Source organism: Budorcas taxicolor, chromosome 5, assembly GCF_023091745.1.
Source record: "Budorcas taxicolor isolate Tak-1 chromosome 5, Takin1.1, whole genome shotgun sequence".
NCBI classification, from domain to species: domain Eukaryota; kingdom Metazoa; phylum Chordata; class Mammalia; order Artiodactyla; family Bovidae; genus Budorcas; species Budorcas taxicolor.
In genome coordinates this window covers 55,234,369-55,257,965 of record NC_068914.1, presented here as the reverse complement: position 1 = coordinate 55,257,965, position 23,597 = coordinate 55,234,369, and the positions used below count along the sequence as shown (strand labels likewise).

The 23,597-nt window shown below is 37.7% G+C and overlaps 1 protein-coding gene across 1 annotated transcript in view; it reads right to left on the bottom strand.

The window, feature by feature from the left end:
- Positions 1–23,597, bottom strand: part of PTPRQ (protein tyrosine phosphatase receptor type Q) — a 236,614-nt gene that overhangs the window by 48,281 nt on the left and 164,736 nt on the right. Inside the window, exons 30-35 of the mRNA XM_052639801.1 lie at positions 20,751–20,817; positions 17,491–17,649; positions 16,743–16,965; positions 15,091–15,164; positions 3,488–3,587; positions 902–1,030 (exon numbers count right to left, since the gene is read on the bottom strand). Coding sequence (XP_052495761.1) covers positions 902–1,030; positions 3,488–3,587; positions 15,091–15,164; positions 16,743–16,965; positions 17,491–17,649; positions 20,751–20,817 — 752 coding nt within the window. The remainder of the gene's footprint in view (positions 1–901; positions 1,031–3,487; positions 3,588–15,090; positions 15,165–16,742; positions 16,966–17,490; positions 17,650–20,750; positions 20,818–23,597) is intronic.

Here is a 23,597-nt window from a genome sequence, read left to right as displayed (position 1 = left end):
CAAAGACCAGCTTTGGTAAATGACAACTATAAATGATTAATTCCTTTTTAAGTTTAAGACCTTTGATGCCATATTTTCATAGTAATAACTTCCAAAGTTTCAACACAACTGTGCAGGTACTTTGTAACAATTGCCACATGCTGTGAGCATCATAAAATACTGAATCTCATAAGAATCTAAAACTTTCTGATGATAGTTTTTATTAAGAGTTTGGTAAATTATCTTAATAGAAGTTTTTCAAATGTGCCAACATTTTGAAAAACTTATGATTTTAAAAGAATATAAAATTACTTAACATTTACAATTAAGTACTCTTATTTCCAAAACATATTGATGGCACATACTTAGTGCATACTTAAAAAATTTTCCTTTCAAAGATAAATTTTACTTTCTATTTAATCCTAAATACTAAGCAATTTAAAAAATGACGTGTTAATATATAATTTAGAGTTTACATTGAATACAATAATGTTTTACATTAAAGAGCTTAAGGGAGGCTTTTATAAAAAGTGATAAATATCAAGTAGTTACAAATTTGAATAAATATGTAATTTAAATGTGGACAGAAAAAATCCAATGTAAAAAAATACTATCATATGTAGTTAGTTATTAGACATAATTTTAAAGGTTTAATGTATACAAATATTGTCTCAGGAGGGAAAAAAAGCTTTGCCGAACATTATAGGCCCAGGTTCATATTGAACTCAAAGTATTAGGAAGATTAAGTGATTCTCTGAACACCAGTGAGAAGTGTGTAGAAGATGGAGGTCACCCTTTGAAAGAAAACCTCTGTGACCTGTGTAAATAGAAGCCCCACAAACACTTCCAACAAGTACAGGTCACAATAGGGTCATGGCTCCGGGCCCTCTGGACCACTGTTCGCCCAGAGGAGTGTGCTCACCGCGTTAATCTCTCGTCCTTCAGTTCCAAGTCCGCCACAGTGATGAGCTGATCCAGCTTGAATTTAGTGTCAATAATTTCTGCATCCCGAGGAGAGTATGTCCCACCTTCTTTCTGCTTCTGTCGAATTCTAAAAGTAAGTGCAGTAAAGTCCAAGGAGGAATTAGCATAGAAAGCATGTGTTTGTATTTAGATTTCTTTTTAAGATGTCAGTCAAATAATTTCTTTGTTGGGATCACTTCTGTGAACTCGTTGCAAATTTACAGCTACTCAAATTCTTCTCCCTGTTTTAATTCCACGGAATATATTCTACTCTCATTTTTTAACATGCTATTTTTAATGAGAATTAGTTCTTCAAGGTCTGAGTCACTGACACATTTAAAGTATAGAGTGAATGAGACAGATGTTGTGAGCTTGTGTCTCCTCCCTCAAGCTGTCCCATAGATTTATCATAAAAAGGAATATGCCAATGTGGACACAGCTCATTGCTATCAGCACCAGTTCAAACAGACAACCTTCCACTGTTTTTACATAAATAAAACACTTACATATGATAAGATACATAAGTCTTATAAAAATATTGCCAAGTATGTATATCTAATTATATATTCTTTATATAATCTAAGAGTATAAAATAGAACCAGAAAACTCAGGTTCAAAAATAGAAGTCACATGAATCTGCAAATCAAATTGATGTTAAATATAAAGTAATATTTAGCTTTTCTATCTTGTAGTGCAAATATTTAATACTTATTATGATTTATGTGTTGAGGGTGATACAGAAAGTAAAACATATGGTCCTTATCCTCAAGGATATAATTTAGTTGAGAAGGATTGGAATGTAGAAAAAGCATACGGAGGAAAAATATTCAAATTACAACTTGTAAAACAGTAATTGATCAGTTCTGAAATGATATGGGATTGCAACTGTTGGCACTTAGAAGAAATAAAAAGTAGAGTTTGACTTGGGTGTTGCAGAAGGTGGAGGAAGCACATTTACGGTTGACTGAACAAAAGCAGCAGTGTGTGAAAGCCTAGGGGATGTTCAGGTGAGATCAAACTCTGGTGGCTGAACAGCCACATGAAGGGAAGTTGCAGGGAGTAAGAGGGGGCCATTTTCTGCCCACTAGAGGAGCTCATCCTATAAAGAAATGATTTGGGAGCAGAACAACATTGTGAATACAGTGATTGCGTGTCCCTTAGGGACAAGGACCATAGCTTGCACAATGTAACTCTCACCGTCTTCTCATGAATCTGAGAATGCTATCTAGTAGAAGAAAAATATCAAGAGCCCTTCAAATTTTCTTTTTTTTTCTTCTATTTTTAAATTTTCTTTTAATGCATTAACTTTTTTTAAATTTTATTTTTTTACTTTACAATACTGTATTAGTTTAGCCATACATTGACATGAATCCACCACAGGTGTACATAAGTTCAAATGATAATTTAAAAGATTGAAGATGAAATAGAGGATGCTTTGCAAACACAATACAGGACAACATTCTTCAGATAAAACAGAGCCTACTGAGCTACTTAAGAAATTAGTATAATGGTTATTTTTACAAATGGAAGGTCCCTTTAACTTGGCAATCTATCTTATGAAACTGGATTTTAGAATCACAACTAAGATTTTCCCTGTGCTTTTCCCTGTGTTTTCTTGCTCAGTCATGTCCAACTCTTTGCAACCGTATGGACTGTAGCCTGCCAGGCTCCTCTGTTCATGAGGATCCTCCAGGCAAGAATACTGGAGTGGGTTGCCATGGCCTCCTCCAGGGGATCATCCAAATCCAAAGATCAAACCTGATTAAAATCTTTTTAATTAAACCTATCAGAGTTATAAACATTCAAAGATGTAGAAAGCCTGGCACTTTCCCCTTTTGTGTAAACTTGTCTCTCAGGCCCATATCTACTTCTTTGTCCCGCTTTGAGATATTGGAGCTAGACTCCTTGGCCAGTGGGTGGGATGCTGAGCCTTCTTCATAGAGGACAGCAGTCATCCTGCAAGGCAGTGGGGAGAGGGGGATACTTCCCTTGTGTGTTCTAGGGCTGCATTATGATTCATTGTGGAAGGCCAGTAGTCCACCTGAGTGAGTTCCAGCTGCTTCTAGAGTTCAGGCCTTCTCCATCCCATCAGTGAATGATGCTGAGTAGCTTCAGCCCATCCACAGTCGGGCAGCATGGACTGCTTTCACTAATTCCAGGCTGCCTACCCTCCAGTAATGGTGGGCAGCTTCTACAGACCAGCTCCCGCTGCTTTCTCTGTCATATTTCTTTGCTCACTGTAATATGATATATGTGCCTGTGGTGGCCATTCCATGACAAACTTGGGAGCGAGACAACTTCTAGTTTGTTCACGTATTGTCCACTTTCCCCTAGACTAGAGAGAGCAGCTTTGTTGCAGTTGCTACTTTCGGATCCCTTAGTGTTTCCATTTACTCCTTTTAATAGTAAACTATTTGTATTTGCTAACAGTTGTTATTATTAAGTGCTTCCCATTCTAGTAACCACTGTGGGCTTCTGTCTCCTAATTAAACTGTTAACTGTCCATAAAGCATCTTAGGAATAAGTCTAATGCAAATAGTCTTACCTTGCAAATGCAAAAACAGCTGTTCCAAGAAGAATGATGGAAAGGATACACAAAGTGACTGAAAGTATAATCTCTACAGTTCGTTCTGAAAGTCCTTCACCTGAAGAGAAAGTGTAACATGATCATTAATTATTATTATATGGGATACTTTGTTGGGTCTAAAATACAAAAAGATATACTTTGGCCTATTTCTCAATAACGTTAACAAAATGTACACATGTGTTTATCTTCTAGATCTTTTAACTTTGGGGCTCAATCCTTGGTCCTCTTTCTTATACCCTTGGTATACTCATGCAACCTCATGGTTTTAATTTTCATCTATATGATGATGTCTACTTAACTGTAATCTAAGGAACTCCCAATTTGTATATTCAATTGCCTACTATACACCTTATATAGAAATGTAATTAAATTTTAAAAATCAGAATGTCCCAAACTGAACTCCTATTTGTCCCTCCTTCCAGCTGCATCTTTCTTCTACTTAGCTGATGGCAGCTTCATTTGTTCTAGCTGCCCAGTCCCCAGATCTTGCAGTCATACTTGACTTTCTCATTCGCAGAACACATCCAAGATCCCTGAGGAATTCCTGTTGACTCTATCTTCTAGGTATACACACTTTTCACTAAAAGAAACTAGGGAAAATTGGAGAGATAGTAATCCCAAATTGTGATTAGGGCACAGAAGGAATTTGGGACATCTAATGGGGCAAGAAAGCTAAGAAACTATCAAAGGCAAATGGTATAAAAAGAACAAAAGGTCATCTGTAAGAGGTCCTACTGGCCAAAGATGGAACATTTTAAACTTTACAATGAATAAAAACTGAAACTGATAAAAATATATTCAATATCAGTATAAAAACCCATGAGTTCTAATATTATTCAATGAAATAGAAATGAAAATTTAAAAATACTACTTTGTAACCTCTGGTTTTAGTTAAACGACTTTTCTTTCACTCTAAAACTTTGAAATTAAAGGGAGAAAATTAAGCATTTTCCCCCCCTGGCTTTCTATTTTTACGAATTAAAAAAAAAAGCCCTAGTTAAGGAGAAAAAGCTCCTTTTTAGAGGAAAATTCTGTTTAACAAATGTGGAAGACATAATAAAATTGGAAATTAATTTTGCATTCCTAATGAAACAACTGACTCAGGTAACAATCACAAATGCATCTTTAAATGACTAGGAGGTTGATAGGGACTTAAACATTTAGGGAATGTCAGACTATCACCTCACAGATTATTTGCTGGTTACAACATGGGAAAAAAACTTCCAGTGAAGAATCATGCTGTCACTATCACTAAATTAACTGATCAATTTTAACGTCACTGAAAATGTGGCGAGACGAGATATTATATACCTCCTGACGTGAGGTATTTTGATCTACACAGCAACGCTTGTAAAGTATTCCTGCCAAAATGTTCATTGTGCATATTCAGACCTTTAGATCTTATCTTGAATTTATAAGAAAGTAGGAAAAGGAGTTCAAGAATAAAATGACATCAGTAAAGAGCAATGAGACAAATTCAGAACATGGAACCACTTACAGGACAGCTCATCTAGTTGCCTAAATGAGTGTCTGGCATAGGAGTGGGGAGGCGGGAGGAAGAAGTCTCTTCTGGATGAAAATAGACTGAGAAGGGGTGAAAACTGAAAATGTTAGTCACTCAGTTGTGTGTGATTCTTTGCAACCCCATGGACTATGGCCCGTCAGGATCCTCTTTCCATGGGATTTTCCAGGGAAGAATACGGGAGTGGGTTGCCATTTCCTTCTCCAGGCTATCTTCCCAACCCAGGGATCGAACCTGTGTCTCCTGCACTGCAGGTGGATTCTTTACCATCTGAGGCGCCAGGGAAGCCCAGATTAAGAGAAACAACAATCAAAAATAATGTGTGAACCTCTCATTTGATCCTGTTTCAAAAAAGTTATAAAGAAAAAAAAAATCAGGATGTTTTGAAAGTAGGTGGTTTTACATAACATCAAGGATCTAACATTAATTTTGTTTAACTGCAACAATGAAAACAGACTTATTAGAGAAATAAGCTAAAGTATCTGGGGTGGAAGATAATGCTTCCTGTAATTTAAAATAGGGGTGCAATGGCAAATGCATGAATAGAGGTGTGGCAAGCTTAACAGGCACTTGGGGCCCATCATACTATTCAGAACTGTCGTGTACTCTCTATTCACCTGTTACCACCTCTTCTGCAAGTAACCTGATCAAGGCCACCATGCTGTTTTGCATGAATTATTGTATGGACGCCTAACAAGTCTTCCTGTATCTATCCTTGTCCTCTCTGTATTCTCAGCACAGTTAAGCAAGAATAATGGTTTTAAAATATTACCTCTCTACTTAAAATCCTCCTCATCTCTCACAGGCAAAATCCAAAGTCCTTCCAGTGGCCTATGGCCATAGGTTAATGGTCTCTGGTCCCTCATTAACACTCTGGTTCCCTGTTATCTCTTTGACTTCCCTTCTAATTGCTGTCTGGCTTACTGCTTTGGAGCCAGACTGTCTCCTTATTGTTCTTGGGATACACCTTTTGATACAGGGCTTTGTCCAGCTTCTTCCTGTGCCTGGAAAGGGATTTCTCTTGTAGATCTTCCTGGGGAGCCATGTCATTACCTTCAAGAATTTTCTCAAATATCACCTAGTCAATGAAGCCTCTTACAGACTAAGTATATGTGTCCCTCCAAAATGCATATGCGGAAACCCTAACACAAGTACAAGGTGACAGTATTTGAGTAAGGATGAAATTAATGTTATTTGAGGTCTTCAGGGTTGAGCAGAATTAGTGTCGCTTTAAGAAGAGAACACCAGAAGCCTATTCTCTCCCTCTGTGTGCGCATGCTGAGGAAAGGCCACAGGAAGACAGCGAAAAGGAGGCCTCCTTCCAGCCAGGAAGAGAGCGCTCGCCACTTCCAGAACCGGCTGGAGCTCTGTGTTGGACTGCCTACCTCCAGAACTGTGAGAAAGTAATCTTGTTCTTTAAGCTATGTCTCTGGTATTCGTAATGGCAGCCCAAGCAGACTCAGACATTACCCCCTTAAGATGGGAAGTTACAGCCCCACCACTTCCTGTCTTCCCCTCCTGCCTCTTCTGCATTCTGTTCTACTTCCCCCCCCCATAACCCTCTTATTTTAAAATTCATTTATTTATTATCCTATTACCAGTCCAGAAGTAGGATTCCTGAAGACAGATGTCTTTATTTTATTCACAACTCTATACAAAGTCTGAGAATAATATCAGGCACAGAGCAAATATTCAATAAATGCTTTTTAAATTTACTGATTCAAAATTCAGTTTTGAAGTAGAAATTAAAACTTTTCAGGGGATTAGACATTAAACCAAATAACTATAAAGTTTTTGTTTTTTATACAATTAGTAAATATCATCAATTTTAAGTTATATAATTTTACTGTAAAATATTAAAAACAAGTGACAACATAGGTTAACCATTTGTAAAATACACAGGGATTAATGTTTCACCTTTATTCCCCTGGCTTGGTGCTTACAAATGTTAACAATCTAAAAGTTTCTATGGCTCCTCTGCATGGTGGATGTGAATAAATACTGAATCTTAAACATTTATCAGAGTTTCATGGTCACCTAGAACCTTCACCTAAATTTAGAAGACACTAAATGAGCATAGAATAGCTCATAAAGTATTTTAGACACACCTTTTTCACACATTAAAATATAAATGGCTTGTTTCATAAATTTTAACATGCACATTCCTAATTGAGAAAGGAAACATGAAGATGAAAAAAGAATCATCTTTATCAGGTAGCACTGAGTCACTAGACCTTGGAATCTCAGTGCAGTTCAGTTGCTCAGTCGTGTCCGACTCGTTGTGATTCCATGAACCACAGCACGCCAGGCCTCCTTGTCCATCACCAACTCCTGGAGTCCACCCAAACCCATGTCCATCGAGTCGGTGATGCCATCCAACCATCTCATCCTCTGTCGTCCCCTTCTGCTCCTGCCCTCAATCTTTCCCAGCATCAGGGTCTTTTCCAATGAGTCAGCTCTTTGCATCAGGTGGCTAAAGTATTAGATTTTTAGCTTCAACATCAGTCCTTCCAGTGAACACCCAGGATATCAGGTGGCTAAGTATTAGATTTTCAGCGTCAACATCAGTCCTTCCAGTGAACACCCAGGACTGATCTCCTTCAGAACGGACTGGTTGGATCTCCTTGCACTTCAACAGACTCTCAAGTCTTCTCCAACACCACAGTTCAAAAGCATCAATTCTTCGGTGTTCAGCTTTCTTTATAATTCGACTCTCACATCCATACATGACCACTGGAAAAACCATAGCCTTGACTAGATGGACCTTTGTTTGCAAAGTAATGTCTCTGCTTTTTAATATGCTGTCTAGGTTGGTCATAACTTTCCTTCCAAGCAGTAAGTGTCTTTTAATTTCATGGCTGCAGTCACCATCTGCAGTGATTTTAGAGCCCAGAAAAATAAAGTTAGCCACTGTTTCCCCATCTATTTGCCATGAAGTGATGGGACCAGATGCCATGATCTTCAGAGCCAACTTTTTCACTCTCCTCTTTCACTTTCATCAAGAGGCTCTTTAGTTCTTCTTCACTTTCTGCCATAAGGGTGGTGTCATCTGCATATCTGAGGTTATTGATATTTCTCCCGGCAATCTTGATTCCAGCTTGTGCTTCCTCCAGCCTAGCATTTCTCATAATGTACTCTGCATATAAGTTAAATAAGCAGGTTGACAATATATAGCCTTGAAGTATTCCTTTTCCTATTTGGAACCAGTCTGTTGTTCCATGTCCAGTTCTAACTGTTGCTTCCTGACCTGCATACAGGTTTCTCAAGAGGCAAGTCAGGTGGTCTGGTATTCCCATCTCTTGAAGAATTTTCCACAGTTTATTGTGATCCACACGGTCAAAGGCTTTGGCATACTCAATCAAGCAGAAATAGATGTTTTTCTGGAACTTTCTTGCTTTTTCGATGATCCAGCGGATGTTGGCAATTTGATCTCTGGTTCCTCTGCCTTTTCTAAAACCAGCTTGAACATCTGGAAGATTGCGGTTCACATATTGCTGAAGCCTGGCTTGGAGAATTTTGAGCATTACTTTACTAGCGTGTGAGATGAGTGCAATTGTGCGGTAGTTTGAGAATCTTTTTGCACTGCCGTTCTTTGGGATTGGAATGAAAATTGACCTTTTCCAGTCCTGTGACCACTGCTGAGTTTTCCAAATTTGCTGGCATATTGAGTGCAGCACTTTTCACAGCATCATCTTTCAGGATTTGAAATAGCTCAACTGGAATTCCATCACCTCCACTAGCTTTGTTCATAGTGATGCTTTCTAAGGCCCACTTGACTTCACATTCCAGGATGTCTGGCTCTAGGTGAGTGATCACAGCATCATGATTATCTGGGTCGTGAAGATCTTTTTTGTACAGTTCTTCTGTGTATTCTTGCCACCTCTTCTTAATATCTTCTGCTTCTGTTAGGTCCCTACCATTTCTGAGCCCATTTTTGCATGGAATGTTCCCTTAGTGTCTCTAATTTTCTTGAAGAGATCTGTAGTCTTTCCCATTCTATTGTTTTCCTCTTATTTATCACTGAGGAAGGCTTTCTTATCTCTCCTTGCTATTCTTAGGAACTCTGCATTCAAATAGGTATATCTTTCCTTTTCTCCTTTGCTTTTTGCTTCCCTTCTGTAATCTAGTGGGATAAAAATGATTTCATAGACCAAAGAAATTTTCAGATTAAATTACCATTTCATAGCACCAGCCAAGTGAAGTGAAGAAATGACATATAATGTATTAATAAACAGTAGGTAATCCTTTTGGCACGTGCATTACAAATGTACTACTAGGAAAGGACAAAATGTACTGTGATTGTCCTGTACAAATTTTGATTCACTGCTATGTATGGTACCCAAAGAGCATCACCAGTACAGAGTGAAGTTATTCTCTAGGTCCTGCATTCTTTTTGTAATATTTACAAGTCATTTCCTAAAGAGACTTAAAATCCTATGAAAGGTCAAATAATTTTATTTGCATAACTAATGCTCTACTGTAATTAAGCAAATCATAATTATAAAGCATTAATTTTTTACAAGTATCATCTTTTGATTAAAGTTATCATTACTTAAACTCACCCTATGGATCTGACTTTTTAAGCTACTTTTATATTTCTCAGAAGAAGCTTGAATTAAATGAGTTATAAAGCTCCTAGGACAATGTCTGTCTCTTGATACAGATACATATCACATAAGAGAATGTGACTTTGAGCTTTATAATTCATTTATTATGACAGAATTTCAGTTAAAAAGTTTTCTTTCAGCCCTGTACTAGACATCCAGAATATTTGAATACTGTACAAAGAACTTACCAGAAGTCATTCTATGTCATAATTTAAGAAATATCTACTAAAATACCCTAAATAAATGTTACTTTCATATATCAGCTATGCAAAATATTAGAAGTAGATACTAAACAATTATTTCCAGGATGTAGAGAAAAGTCACACTTATTGTTTACAAAAAACAAAAGGAATTACTGCATTTTTATGTGTAAAAATAAAGCATACTAATGTATTAATGTTAGCCTTAAAAAGCTGAGAAGGTGAAAAGAGAACAGCTAGAAATAGTTTAAAACATTGAGAGGAGAAAATGGTACAACAAGGATAGGAAGTATGCAGGAGCAGAAAAATTAGCAATAGTAATGAAAGCTACTTGGGCACTTAGTAATTTCTAGGCAACACAACATTGCCTGAAGTCAGGTTGCCTGGGTCTAAAAGCTGGTGGTGTACTTCCCCAGCTCTGTAACCTTGGGCAAGCTGCTTAAAGGCCCAGCTTCAGATTTCTTAGCAATGTATTAGGGATACCCACAAATAGGAAATCACATTATAGGGTTGTAGTGAAAAAATACATGAGGCTATATAGAGAAAAACACTCATGAAGGGCTTGGCACATAAGTAAAAAACGTTTCATATATTTATTAATAAACTTATTCATTAATCTATACATTTATCTGATTTAATCTCCCAGTTAAGTTTATGAAAGTGTGAAGTGAAAGTGTAGGTTGCTCAGTCGTGTCTGACTCTTGGCTACCTCATGGACTGTAGCCTGCCAGGCTCCTCTGTCCATGGGATTCTCCAGGCAGGAGGACTGGAAGTGGGTTTCCATTTCCTTCTCCGGGGGATCTTCCCAGCCCAGGAATTGAATCTGAGTTTCCTGCATTGCAGGCAGATTCTTTACTGTCTGAGCCACCAGGGAAGCCCAGTTAGTTTATGAATTGGGTATTATTCTGCTTTTGGAAATGAGACTGCAGAGGTTAGTTTGTTAAGTAACTAATTCAAAGTCACAAATTCCATATATGGCAAAATGGCCTGTAACTTGCTTGTCTGGCTGCAGAGTTTACGAGCTTCACTATCACATTACTATTGCCTGTGAACATCATAAAACTTCCCTGTTCCTTTTGCCACAAAAAAAGTATATAGTGACTCCTTATTTTTCTTCCCAAGTGAGAATACTAGAACTTTCCATTGTCACCACAGTAATTAAATGAGGAGTGTTATGACCGAAAGAAAAAACCAATCACAGAGTGCCTTTGCCATGGAGTTCGTTTCCTCTTGTTCAGCTTTAATGAAGCCCTGTGAGGTACATAACGGAGGGTCTGCTCCTCAAATCATAGGACTCCTCTATAATGAAACCGTGAAATCAAAACTTTGCCTGCAAGCAGTTTCCATAAACTTATATACCTAAGGAGGAGTTTTTAAAAATGAATTTAAGAATTCTTGTGAATTTGGTTAATAAAAATTCTAAGCCTCAGTCCTGAATGCAAATAAAAGTAAGTTGTAAGTCTATCTTTAGGATTAAAATGATGGCACTTGTCATTTTGCATTATCCCTACAGGTCATCAAGACTTCCCCAGGTGTGACTCATCTTCCACCTTATTCATCTCTATTTAGCAAAGCCCTATCTGGCCCCTTCTCGCTTGTCCCACTGCTAGCCTTTTCACTAATCTTAAGCCTTTTAGTTCATCAGTGATGATTCTTTGCCCCTAATTTAACATCCCAATAATAATATCTCTACAGTCGCAGCCACTATCAAAATGGCCAGTCTTGTAAGTGCCTGTCCTATACGAACTTCAAAACACAGCCTTCAAAAGGTGCTTAAATTCTGAAGACTGTACTGATAGGTAACTCAACTTGAAGCTCCTTGCCCGTGGTGTGCAAAATACCAGTGAATGACTGTACATCCAGTGGTGGTTTGATGACCTAGATGGGACCTAACTTCTTTGGCTAAAGAGTGAGATATACCCAAGCATTGGGCAGGCTTGTGAGAAATGCTGGGAGCCACTAGTCCTGTATCCTAACAACACATGACATATTAGAGGGAGAGGACTCAACGTGCATCCTTGGTCCTCTTATGACCCCAGAGATGTTATACCAATGCATTTGCTGTTTGCTGGCCCCACTCTCACAGCCATGAAATCATTCTTGCCATTGACCACTGCCCACTATAGAAATGGTCAACTTCATTTCTTTTTTGAGTCCTTCTACTATATCCTCCTCAGCAATGTTCTTTTTCCAAAAACTACGACTTCATGGCTTTTTATGAATATCAACTGTAGACCAGCACCTTTTCTGACCTGACTCATCAGAGTGAACCGGACAGACACAGAACCACAGTATCCAATAGCTAGGTAAAAAAAAAAATAATGTGAGGCCAGAAATTGGTGCTACATCCATTCACCAGCAGAATGACTGAGCTACTTCGCTCTAGATCAAAGAATTCTGCTCCAGTGGTACATGACACATTACAAATCTGAACATTTCCTTTCACCATAACTGAGGGTCGCACTCCTTTAAACTCCATCTACTCCTGCCCAGTACTGTTTTACTAGCTACAGATAACCATCTAGGTAGCAGAATTCTGTGCAGTCAGTCAGAGTGAGCATTACAGAGCAAAAGCCTATTATCGAGCTGCTATCTGCCAGGAGAGAGCCCACTGAGGGCCACTCTAAGGAGGAACCTGAAAGGCTGTCTTTATGTCACGGGTCTATGCATGCCCAGTCGCGTCCGACTCTCTGTGACCTGCCAGGCTTTCTGTCCATGAGATTTCCCAGCAAGAACACTGGAGTGGGTTGCCATTTCTTTCTCCAACAAATAACATGAACGCTGAAAAACTGATCATAGATACATATGACCCTTCCCTGTCACTACCCCTTACCAACCCAGTGGCATTCCACCTGCCGCGTCCAGTCCGGCTCCCCAGCCCTCCTACTCTACCCTTGGTAAGAGCTGGTGCTCTGCCCTTCCTTCTCTGGCTTATATCCTCTGACACTCCTGCGGTTACCAGGGCGCACACACATTAGCACCTGGGTGACTGGGGTGGTGGTGGTGATTCCAGGAGAGGAAGCAGAGAACTTACCAGCGTATTTCTCCTGCCTTCTAGAATTATTTATTGCGTGCCACTGCCTTGGCTGTGAGAGACAGGAAGAGAAAGAAGAGACCATCGCTGAGCAGCATCCTGAGGCTGCCTGTGGCCAGTGCTGAATGGGGCCCATCCAGTTTCTGAGGACTCACATCCCTGTGCACTGTGGTTCCTAACGCTTGACTTTCCCTCCTCTCTCATTCCTGTTAACCCAGATGTGTCAGCTTTACATTCCAGATAACCAGCTGAACATGCCGTCCTCCTATCAGTCATCTATATAAACCCAAGAAGCTGTGAGATGAATAATACACAGCAAACAACACCACAAAGTAGTCTCTTTTTAGCACTGCATCTACAAAATGTCATTTCTCTAAGACATATGAGGTAATCCATTTGTACTGTGTTTCTTATCTTCCATCAGGTAATATACTGGGCTCAGCATTTAGCTGTGCTAACATGTGGTTTCTGACTGCTGTACCCTATAGCGTTTCCTATAAGGAAATTACGTTGATGCCACTAAAATATTCACCGAGGCAGTGTCAGGTGTGATAAACACATCCTTCAAATGCAGAAACACTTGACAAAAGTTTACAATGATGGAATTGTCATGTAAAAATAAACCAGTGATATTTATGGAATTAGGCAGACAGCATAGCCAATAAAATGTTATTCTTTTATAAACATTAATGTAGCAAATGGTATACTACATTTCTTCATTTCTTCAAGATCCAAAGTTTCCTTAACTAAGTGGAGGCCAAAGAAACTGGCTTTTTATACAATTAATGGTCCAGAACCAGATGGGACTTTTTAACTAAAAATTGTGGAACATTTTCTATCTTCTCTCAATCATAACTCTCACCGAAATGTATTGCACTGATGATATATACTGTGGATCTGAACAACACACAGAGTTCCACAGGCTCAGAGACTGATACACAGGAGATAGAATATTGCGAATTACTCAGAGAAATCCTAGGGAAAGAATTGCTCCCAAGGAAGTATAATTTTTTAATCTTTGATTATAACCTATCAAAAAGAAGCTATTAAGCATTCAGCATTTTTATTAACTATAAAAGGTTAATATATTTACCCATGTTGTTTTATATAAATCTTTCAAGGCAGATAATATCACCATTTTCCAAATAAGGAAACTGAAGGTAATAGAAATTACCACTTGAGAAAAGAGTCAAGATTTGAATCCAGATGTAAATCCTGCATTTGCAGTTTAATGGTTATAAAATTGTGCTGGTAGAGCCACTTAATTACTGAATCTGGGCCAGGGTTTCCTCATCTGCAAAATGGAACTAACGTTAGCAACCTAACAGGGTTTCTGAACCTCAGCACATTGATTAGGGGTTAGATAACTCCTTGCTGGAGGGGCCTGCCTACATCCTGGAGGCTAGGCAGCAGCACCTCTGACCTCTCTGCCCACAGGATGCCACTAGCTCAGCCCCCACACTTAGGACAACCCAACCGAAAATGGCTCCGGATATTGCCAAATCCCCAGACAGTAAAATCAGTCCGTTGAGAATGACTGCCCTAAATTAAAGGATCGTTGTGAAGAATCCATCAGGTAATACATACCAAGGACCTCCGAGTATGTCTGGCGCAGAATATTTAATGTTAGATATGTTGATGGTGAAGGAGGCGGAGGAGAGAAAGAGAAGTAGCAGTAGGAGGGGGAGGAGAGGGAGAGCAAGGGGGAGAAAGAGAACAGGAAGAAATATGCCTGCGTCTGACTGAATGGTACTTATGTTTTACCCAGGCCTGACTGGGCAGATACTGTTGAAAAACTCATGAAAGCACTGATCAGACAGAAAACTTAAAAAGACTGATAAGCTTCTAACTTCCAGGATTATTTCAGAAAAATTTCCTTAATCCTTTTTCATTTTTATGAAGTAAAAATGTTTTACATAGAAGATTGCATATGAAAAAACCAAATATTTTCTTAGTATAATGTCCATACACATCAGCCTAGACTGAATACCATATTGAAATCTATGTCCAAATTTGAATAGATGGAGCCCATCACTTAAAAGAGTATTATAAATACTTTTTCCTTGTCAACATAATTAACCTTGAAATGACTTTATACTTGAGAACATTCAGTCATGGAATACATTTACTAAGGAACATTACAGCTATGATTAGCATGTTGAGATTATAAATGAAATTAAACTACAAAAATGTCTTACTTAAAGTCTTAACAGGATCAGAGTAATCAGAGTCAGTAAATTGTCCCATGACATTTGTGGCTCTAAATTTAAATCTGTGGAAGAAGAAAAACAATTTACATATGACTTTTTTCCCTACGTATAATTTAAACAAGTAGCTGTGGAAAAATACATTTTTGTTCAGAGAACATGAATTTAAAAAATATAAACTTAGAAATCTGCCACCATCAGAACAAATAGTATCTTTATGAGTAATTATCCTGGACACAGACCTTTTCAACTTCATCAGAGTGTGACTAAAACTTTGACCAGATTCATGAATAGTCAGCATTTAATCAGATTAAGTAGATCATCTCCCTCATATATTTGTTTGGATGAAATGACTTAATGTCAGCAAAAGCACAATTTAAACATAACTATTACAGTTCAGTCACCTTTGAAAATACCAGTAAGTCAGATTTAGAATGATCATATAAAACTTACCTTGTTCACATGTAAACAAATAATAATGCTTATTAATTCTGAGTGTGCATAGCTATATTTTCACTTTATATGCTTCCATGACATACAACATAGAAAATGGGTGCAAAAGAAAATAAGCCTTAAAAATCACTGGATAATTCTGTCACCACAGAGACAACCAAAATTTACCTTATTTTAAAATTATGAACATATAAGAATTTTAAAATATAACATCAATCTACATTAATAACCTCTGCTGTTCTCAAATTCTTTTGATTTTATGGTTTATATGAAATGTTTTGGTAAAATGCAAAATCAATAATTCTTAGATATAAAACTTTATAGTATATCTATAACTGCTATTGTATGATGATTAATCTCAGGGCATAATTTAGTAACCAAGTAAGTGTTATTAATAACAGATGATAGGCATTTGGGAAAAAAAATGCTCTAACTTCTCTTTTTAATGTTAAGTTGCCCTAGGATGTTTATGAAGAATTTAATAACGCTTTAACTAGTAGGCAAAAGTGAAACTAGCTGTATTTTTCAAATTTAGTATTAAAAATCATATTTTGGAGATTAAATTTTTAAAAATTATAGTCATAATAGTCAACTTAGTAGGAAAAAATAATCCAAATTTAGCAAAGCATTTAATAGAGCTAAAATATCAACATCTGTTTTTATATTAGAGTGTTATAATCTACACAATACCAAATACTAAAGTGAATATAAATATTTTAATACACCATTTAGCTGTTTGATAATATGAAGAGCTGAAAATGATTGTTATGACTGAAGTTAAGGGAGCCACAATTAACTGGAAGACGAGGATAGTGTTTGTAAAGCTGTACATACATCAGCATGCATGGCAGAATAATGAGAAAGACAAAACATCGCACACTAGTCACATAGCCCTTTACAAGAAGAATTAAATTCTCCTACCTGAGTTCTCCAATTTGCACAATATTCATATTGCCCTTAGTTGCTTATTTCAAACCACAATTACTTATAAGTTTGCCTACTTTCCCTAGAACTGTACTTTTACTGAATGAAAAGACAATGCCTTGTTGATCTTTATCATGCATCAGGTCACAATACATTATGGATATCCAGTACTTACTGGAAAAAAATGAGAGGAGGAGTAGATGGATGGGTTAAAAATATCAACTAGCTTGCTGTCATGATGCATAGTAAGCATAAGCTATACTTACAAGTATTGCTTTTTTGGTTTCAGAGGTCCATTGCAGATTTTGTCTTCATTACCAGGAATCATACACGCATTATCAGCACCTATGATGTAAATTTCTTCATTGCCACTAAACTTTGCCCTTCCCTCTGTACATGGTGGGTTAGGAAAGCCTTCATTTGTAAAATATGGCCTTGGTTTATTAAAATATGCATCATACCACTTTGTTACATTTCCATCATGCTGAGCTATTTTCAGAAAAAAGAAGAATTATTACAAGTCATATCCAAACGTATTTTCACATTTATAAAAGGCGTTTCTATAATTGCATGAGAAAAATCTGGATGCAACATCTTTCACTTTCTGAACCACAAGGGATGATTCTACTGATCTACCAGGATAAGCAGGTAACCCTATCTATCCCATCACACATGACACTATCGTGGAGAATGACGTCTCAGAGAAAAAGCATTCTTCAGTCAAGAGTAACTTTCCCACCTTCAAAGAAGCTATCAAGACTGCATCCTGCCAAAATCCTACCAGCATATAGAATAAATAAATATTTTAACCACATGTCTTTTAATTTTGACAAACATTTAGGCATAAATTAATGATCAGTAAAATTAATGATAATATTGACAATCTACTAAGCTCAAAAGATGTTGTAATAATCAAGAGTCTATCTTATATTGCTAATTTTGAATTGAAATGTCTTTAGCATTGAGCAGTCCACACTCCACAATTTAACAAGATAACCTGGCATGTGAGGATACCTCCTGCTTCTGCTACAAGCACTTGTACATTTTTGATTGGTCCATGATCATCATTGTAGTAACATATTGGCATTCTGATTGTAATTGTTGTTGAAGTCACAAGAAGTTTTCCTGTGGCATCATAAATAGGGGTTGGTTTGGTTTTTGGTCGTGCTGGAGCTGTAAACATGAAGAAGAACTATCACTAGCTGTTGATTTTTTGTTCTTACAGAAAAGAGAAAATCATTTTAAATTCTCCTTTCATGCAGGTAATTTACAGATAAAGTGATGACAAACGTAAATAACATGAAACCATTTTGTTTGGATACAGCAGATATTTGTCAATTATTACCTCCTAATGATATATATTTGAGACTTGCCTGAGATAATGGAGCCCAGGTGTGATTTTCAGACGTCGGATTCCTCTTCATGTATTAAAGAAATTCAAACTATATATACATATACATATAATTTTCACAAATGTATTAAATCATACTAATATTTTAGTGTTTTTTTTCCTCTTACTTCCTTTAGCTGGTTCACTAATTTCTGTTCTAGTCATGCCAGGAGCTCTGCCCTCCAACCCCACAGTTATCCATCCCAAACAACTAGATGATATCCTTTCATATTTTTATGTTCACATAATCATATAAAAATACATAAAGTCATACGTAATGGGTTTTTCTCCCTGATATTTTAATGGGGCTCTGTTAAGTATTATAATTATACCACATATTGCTTTTTATTACAATGACTGTATAAATCTTTTCAAGTCAGCAAGTTCTGGGTTAATTCATTCTTCTTAATAACTGTATTATTTGTCACGGTACAACTGCATCACATTTATTCAATCATTCACCAGGTGATAGGAATTCACTTTTCCTTCAGTCTTTGAACATTTGCTTCACTAATCAGGCTTATTAAGTCTTACTCACTGATTCTTTTATTTCTATAGAATATATTCCCAAGTGCAGAATTTCTGGAAGAAAAGGTACATGTACTTTTAACTTGAACACATATTTCCAGAATAATTTCTAAAAGTGTCATGATAATTCACATTTTACCATCAATGCATACAAGTATCTTCAAAACTAATATTTATAGAGGTTCTGCTTGTTTCATCTCAGAGCTCCTCACACTAGCTGTTTGAGCATCAGTAAGTTGCTTAATCAAACTTCAATTCTCATAAAATCTTTTTTAAAAGCCTCTTAACCGTGCCATAAAATTGGCAGTATCATTTCCATTTGATAAATGAGGAAAACAGCCTTAACGCCACATAGCTGTGAAAGGGAAGTATCAAGACATGAATTCAATTCTTTAGCTCACTCCTCTGAGATGTCAGGGTTATGATGATGTTAGATATGCAGGAAGTTTACTGGGGGAAATATTTGTGAAGAATAGGGGAGCAGGGAGCAATAGTAGGTGGCAAGATCACAGTTCTGACGTGTAAATGAGGAGAAGGAAGGAAGAAAGGATGTGGCAGGAACAGCCTCCAGGTTCAAGGGAGGCCACTGGGGAGCCCCCAAGACAAGGTTTCCAGTTACAGGATCTGTCATTGGACAGTACTGTCCAAACTGATATGACAATTGTTAATCCAGTGTTACTCCATGCCATTAATAAAATTATGCATATTACGAGAGAAAAATTCAATTTTTTAGGCCCCCATCCCTGCTACCAGTACTCGTCCATCTTCTCTAGATAACTGGTCATGAGTCTCTCTGCTCTATGTAAGGTGTGGGAAGTCAGAACTAATCGTCTTCACTGGAGGATGAGCAAAATGTCTGAAATGGGAAGTTTCACTAAACAAATATAATGCATCTATTGTTACTGAATATATGAGTAAGTCTGCCACTGAATAACAAAGAAATACTATTACAGTTATATAAACTACCCAATGGTGAAAAAATAAAATTTATCAGCTTCATCTTACAGTGACTATTTCTTATTTTTAACAAAGCAAGTTTCTAGATACTGTGGGTTTTTCAGATTCTCTCTTAATCCTCACAACATGAGGTAGGAACTAGTATTATCTCTATTACACTGGCTTAGAGGTGTTAAGAGTCCCTTGGACTGCAAGGGATCCAACCAGTCCATTCTGAAGGAGATCAGCCCTGGGATTTCTGTGGAAGGAATGATGCTAAAGCGGAAACTCCAGTACTTTGGCCACCTCATGAGAAGAGTTGACTCATTGGAAAAGACTCTGATGCTGGGAGGGATTGGGGGCAGGAGGAGAAGGGGACGACAGAGGATGAGACGGCTGGATGGCATCAATGACTCTCAATGACTCGGACGTGAGTCTGAGTGAACTCCGGGAGTTGGTGATGGACAGGGAGGCCTGGCGTGCTGCGATTCATGGGGTCGCAGAGTCGGACACGACTGAGCGACTGGACTGAACTGAACTGAGATGTGTTAAGAAATTTGTCTAAAGCCAGACAAGGTAGCAAGTGGCCAACCCAGGATTCAACCTCAGTGACGTGACCCTCGACCCGCCTAAAGACGGCATTGAATCACTGTGCTGCGCTGTAGTTACCAAAGGCTGAGAGAAGATGGTTTTCATTTTAGAAAGCGGATCAGGTGGAATTCTACTAAAGCTCAATATATATATTTTTAAAAATCTCTCTGCAGGTTTCACACAGGTTTTTAGAGAAGGGACAAATCCGTGTGCACGTCTCGTTCTTGAGAAGGCACCCTGAATAACTGAGTGGCCTTAAGGTCCTCTTAATAATCTTCCGTGGGTTTTGTGGAATTTGGTGAGGGAGGGAGTCTCTAGATTTTTATATATTTTCTATGAAAAAAATCCCTGTCAATGATGAATTGATAGATCTACTTTATAGCCAGAATCATAAAGTTGATTCTATGGTAGTTCAGTAAATACCATTTTATTAACTTAAAAGAATCTGACTTTCAAAAAAAGATCAGTCAGAGAATCTACTTAGAACTAGTCAAAGTCCAGTCATGGGTAATTTAAAGAAAGAGTTTCCTTTTCAATAAAATTTAAAAGACATAAAATACAATTATAAAGTTTGTCTCAGCGAAATTTCAATTTAGCAGAAAACAAATATAGCAGACAGTCTCTGTAATTAACATGGTAATTTGCCTCATGATTTAGGTATTTTAATTACAGCTTTAATAAGCATATGTTACTACTTATTACTTAATGTATGCTTACTATATGTATATGCATCATTTAAAAGCTTAGCTACATCCATGACTCTAATACAGAAAATAAATTATAATTACTTTTAAGACAAAAGCATTTCATGGGAAGGCAGCTCATGTACCTTTAATATCCATGGTTATTCTCATTTGAACCTTTGGCCCTGCACCCGCACTATTGATTGCATAAACCTAAAACAAAGAAACATCTTGTTATTATTTTCAAATTATTGCACAGGTGTATATATAAGCAATTATGATTATATCATTTTAAAATGATTCTATTTTTTAAAAAACAATTCATATAGTCTATTATATTTTCTTGCACTCAAATTTATATAATATATGGAGGAAGAATGTTAGCAATAAACTAGTTCTTACAACTGATACTATGGTACTAAGCCCTGAGAACAAAGGCTCGGCGACCTAAACAGCCCTATTATAGAGACTAAGAAAGATGTGGCTTCTATTTGAACCCGTAGGAGGAAAGAGCAGAAGAGTCACTGTGTCTGCACTCTCTCTTCATCTACTCTAACATCTGTTCCTTTTCTCTGTAGCTAGGTAACTCCAGCTTTCTTTAAATCCATATTCAAGACTCTCTTTTTTTCCTTCTGAGATGAAACCCTATTCCCTCAGCCTCCCAGTTTTCCTGTATTAAATCATCCCTCTGAAAGTTGGCCTCTCTGCCCTGCTTCACCCCTGCCCCTAAGTATCTGACGCTATAACCTGCATAACGCAGCATATACACATAAAGCATTTCTGTTTGTATCTGCAGAGGGTGATTTACACAAATGTGAATCCTCTCAATCAGCGTGGTGCTTAGGAAGCTGCAGACACAGGCTCTTCTTTAATTCACTGTATCTCTATATATATTAATAAAATAATGACTATGTTCTTGCCAATTTCATTATACTAAACACAATTCAGAATGCATCTTTATTGGAATTAATAAATTTGTTTCATACATTAGTGGTCCACCCTCCACCCTATGCACAGTTTAGAAGTATTTTGATTGAATTAAAATAACATATATGATGTGGCAGGTATAGTAAATAAACCAAGCCTATAAAATGTAGCTTAAAAATATATATAAAGGAAATATTTATTGGTGTATGTAAACTTCAAAAAGTATTTAAAATGAAAAGTGATGCTACAATGTGATTAATTATTTATATTTCTTTACAACCTAACATTTAAGTGGAATAATAAAGCTGGGCAGTGCTTCTCAAGTTGCAGTGAGGAAAGAAGTCACTCACAAACCCTATTAAAGGAAAACCTATAGGTTTTGATTCATTCGGTTAGGACCATGTGAAAGTTACACATTTCTAGTAAATTCTCAGGTGTTGAGGACACTGAAAACTGCACCTTGCAAATAATCGAAAGATTGATTTTTTCTTTATGAACTAGTGGACTTCCCTTGGTGGTACAGTGAATGACAGGCCACATGCCAGTGCAAGGGACATAGGTTTGATGCCTGGTCTGAAAAGATTCTACGTGCCACAGGGCAACTAAGCTATGTGCCACAACTACTGAGCCCGTCCTCTAGAGGCTGTGAGCTGCAGCTACTGAAGCTCACACCCCTAGAGCCTGTGCTCTGCAACGAGAGAAGCCACTGCAATGAGAAGCCCATGCACGGCAACGAAGACCCATTCATAATTTTAAAAATTACGAATTAGTTGTGCTTTATTTCCTATTTTTCTTTTATTTGCGAGAGCCAAAACATTTGTTTCCTACCATCACTATTAATATCCTGTATAGAAATCACTATTCCTATTACTGATTTTTCAGATAAGGAAAAAGAGGCACAGATTTGCAGAAACTGCCCTGAAAGAAACTAGCAGGGCCAGGATTTGAATCTCGGTCAGTTTGTTCTCTTAACTACCACCTTCTCTCTAACAGATCTTTTAGAATGGGGGTCCATTTAATGGTATGTGTAACAAGAGTCCTAGCAAGCCAGATTATACAGTGAGTGAGGGAAATAACACAAATTATTAAGGACGGTTTTCTGATACCAAGAGTTTGTTGGAAGATTAGTTACTTGACTATTTAGTTACTTGAGCTACTTGAATGCTTAGGGTGAATTGCAGTTCAGTTCAGTTGCTCATTTGTGTCTAACTCTTTGCGACCCCATGAACCACGGCATGCCTGGCCTCCCTGTCCATCACCAACTCCCGGAGTTCACCCAAACCCATGTCCATTGAGTCGGTGATGCCATCCAACCATCTCATCCTCTGTTGTCCCCTTCTCCTCCTGCCCTCAATTTTTCCAGCATTGGGGTCTTTTCAAATGAGTCAGCTCTTCCCATCAGGTGGCCAAAGTATTGGAGTTTTGGCTTTAGCATCAACCTTCCAATGAACACCCAGGACTGATCTCCTTTAGGATGGACTGGTTGGATCTCCCTGCAGTCCAAGGGACTCTCAAGAGTCTTCACCAACACCACAGTTCAAAAGCATCAATTCTTCGGTGCTCAGCCTTCTTCACAGTCCAACTCTCACATCCATACATGACCACTGGAAAAACCATAGCCTTGACTAGACAGACCTTTGTTGGGAAAGTAATGTCTCTGCTTTTTAATATGTTGTCTAGGTTGGTTCTTGGAGAAGGCAATGGCAACCCACTCCGGTACTCTTGCCTGGAAAATCCCATGGATAGAGGAGCCTGGTAGGCTGTAGTCCATGGGGTCGCAAAGAGTCGGACACGCCTGAGTGACTTCACTTTCACTTTTCATTTTCATGCATTGGAGAAGGAAATGGCAACCCACTCCAGTATTCTTGCCTGGAGAATCCCAGGGATGGCAGAGCCTGGTGGGCTGCCATCTATGGGGTCGCACAGAGTCGGACATGACTGAAGCGACTTAGCAGCAGCAGCAGCTAGATTGGTTCTATGTTGCTTAATAGATGATTTTCTGAATTATATAGTTCTTTTTGAAAATTCCAAGACGTGCTATAAAAATCGTGAAAGGGTGAAACAAA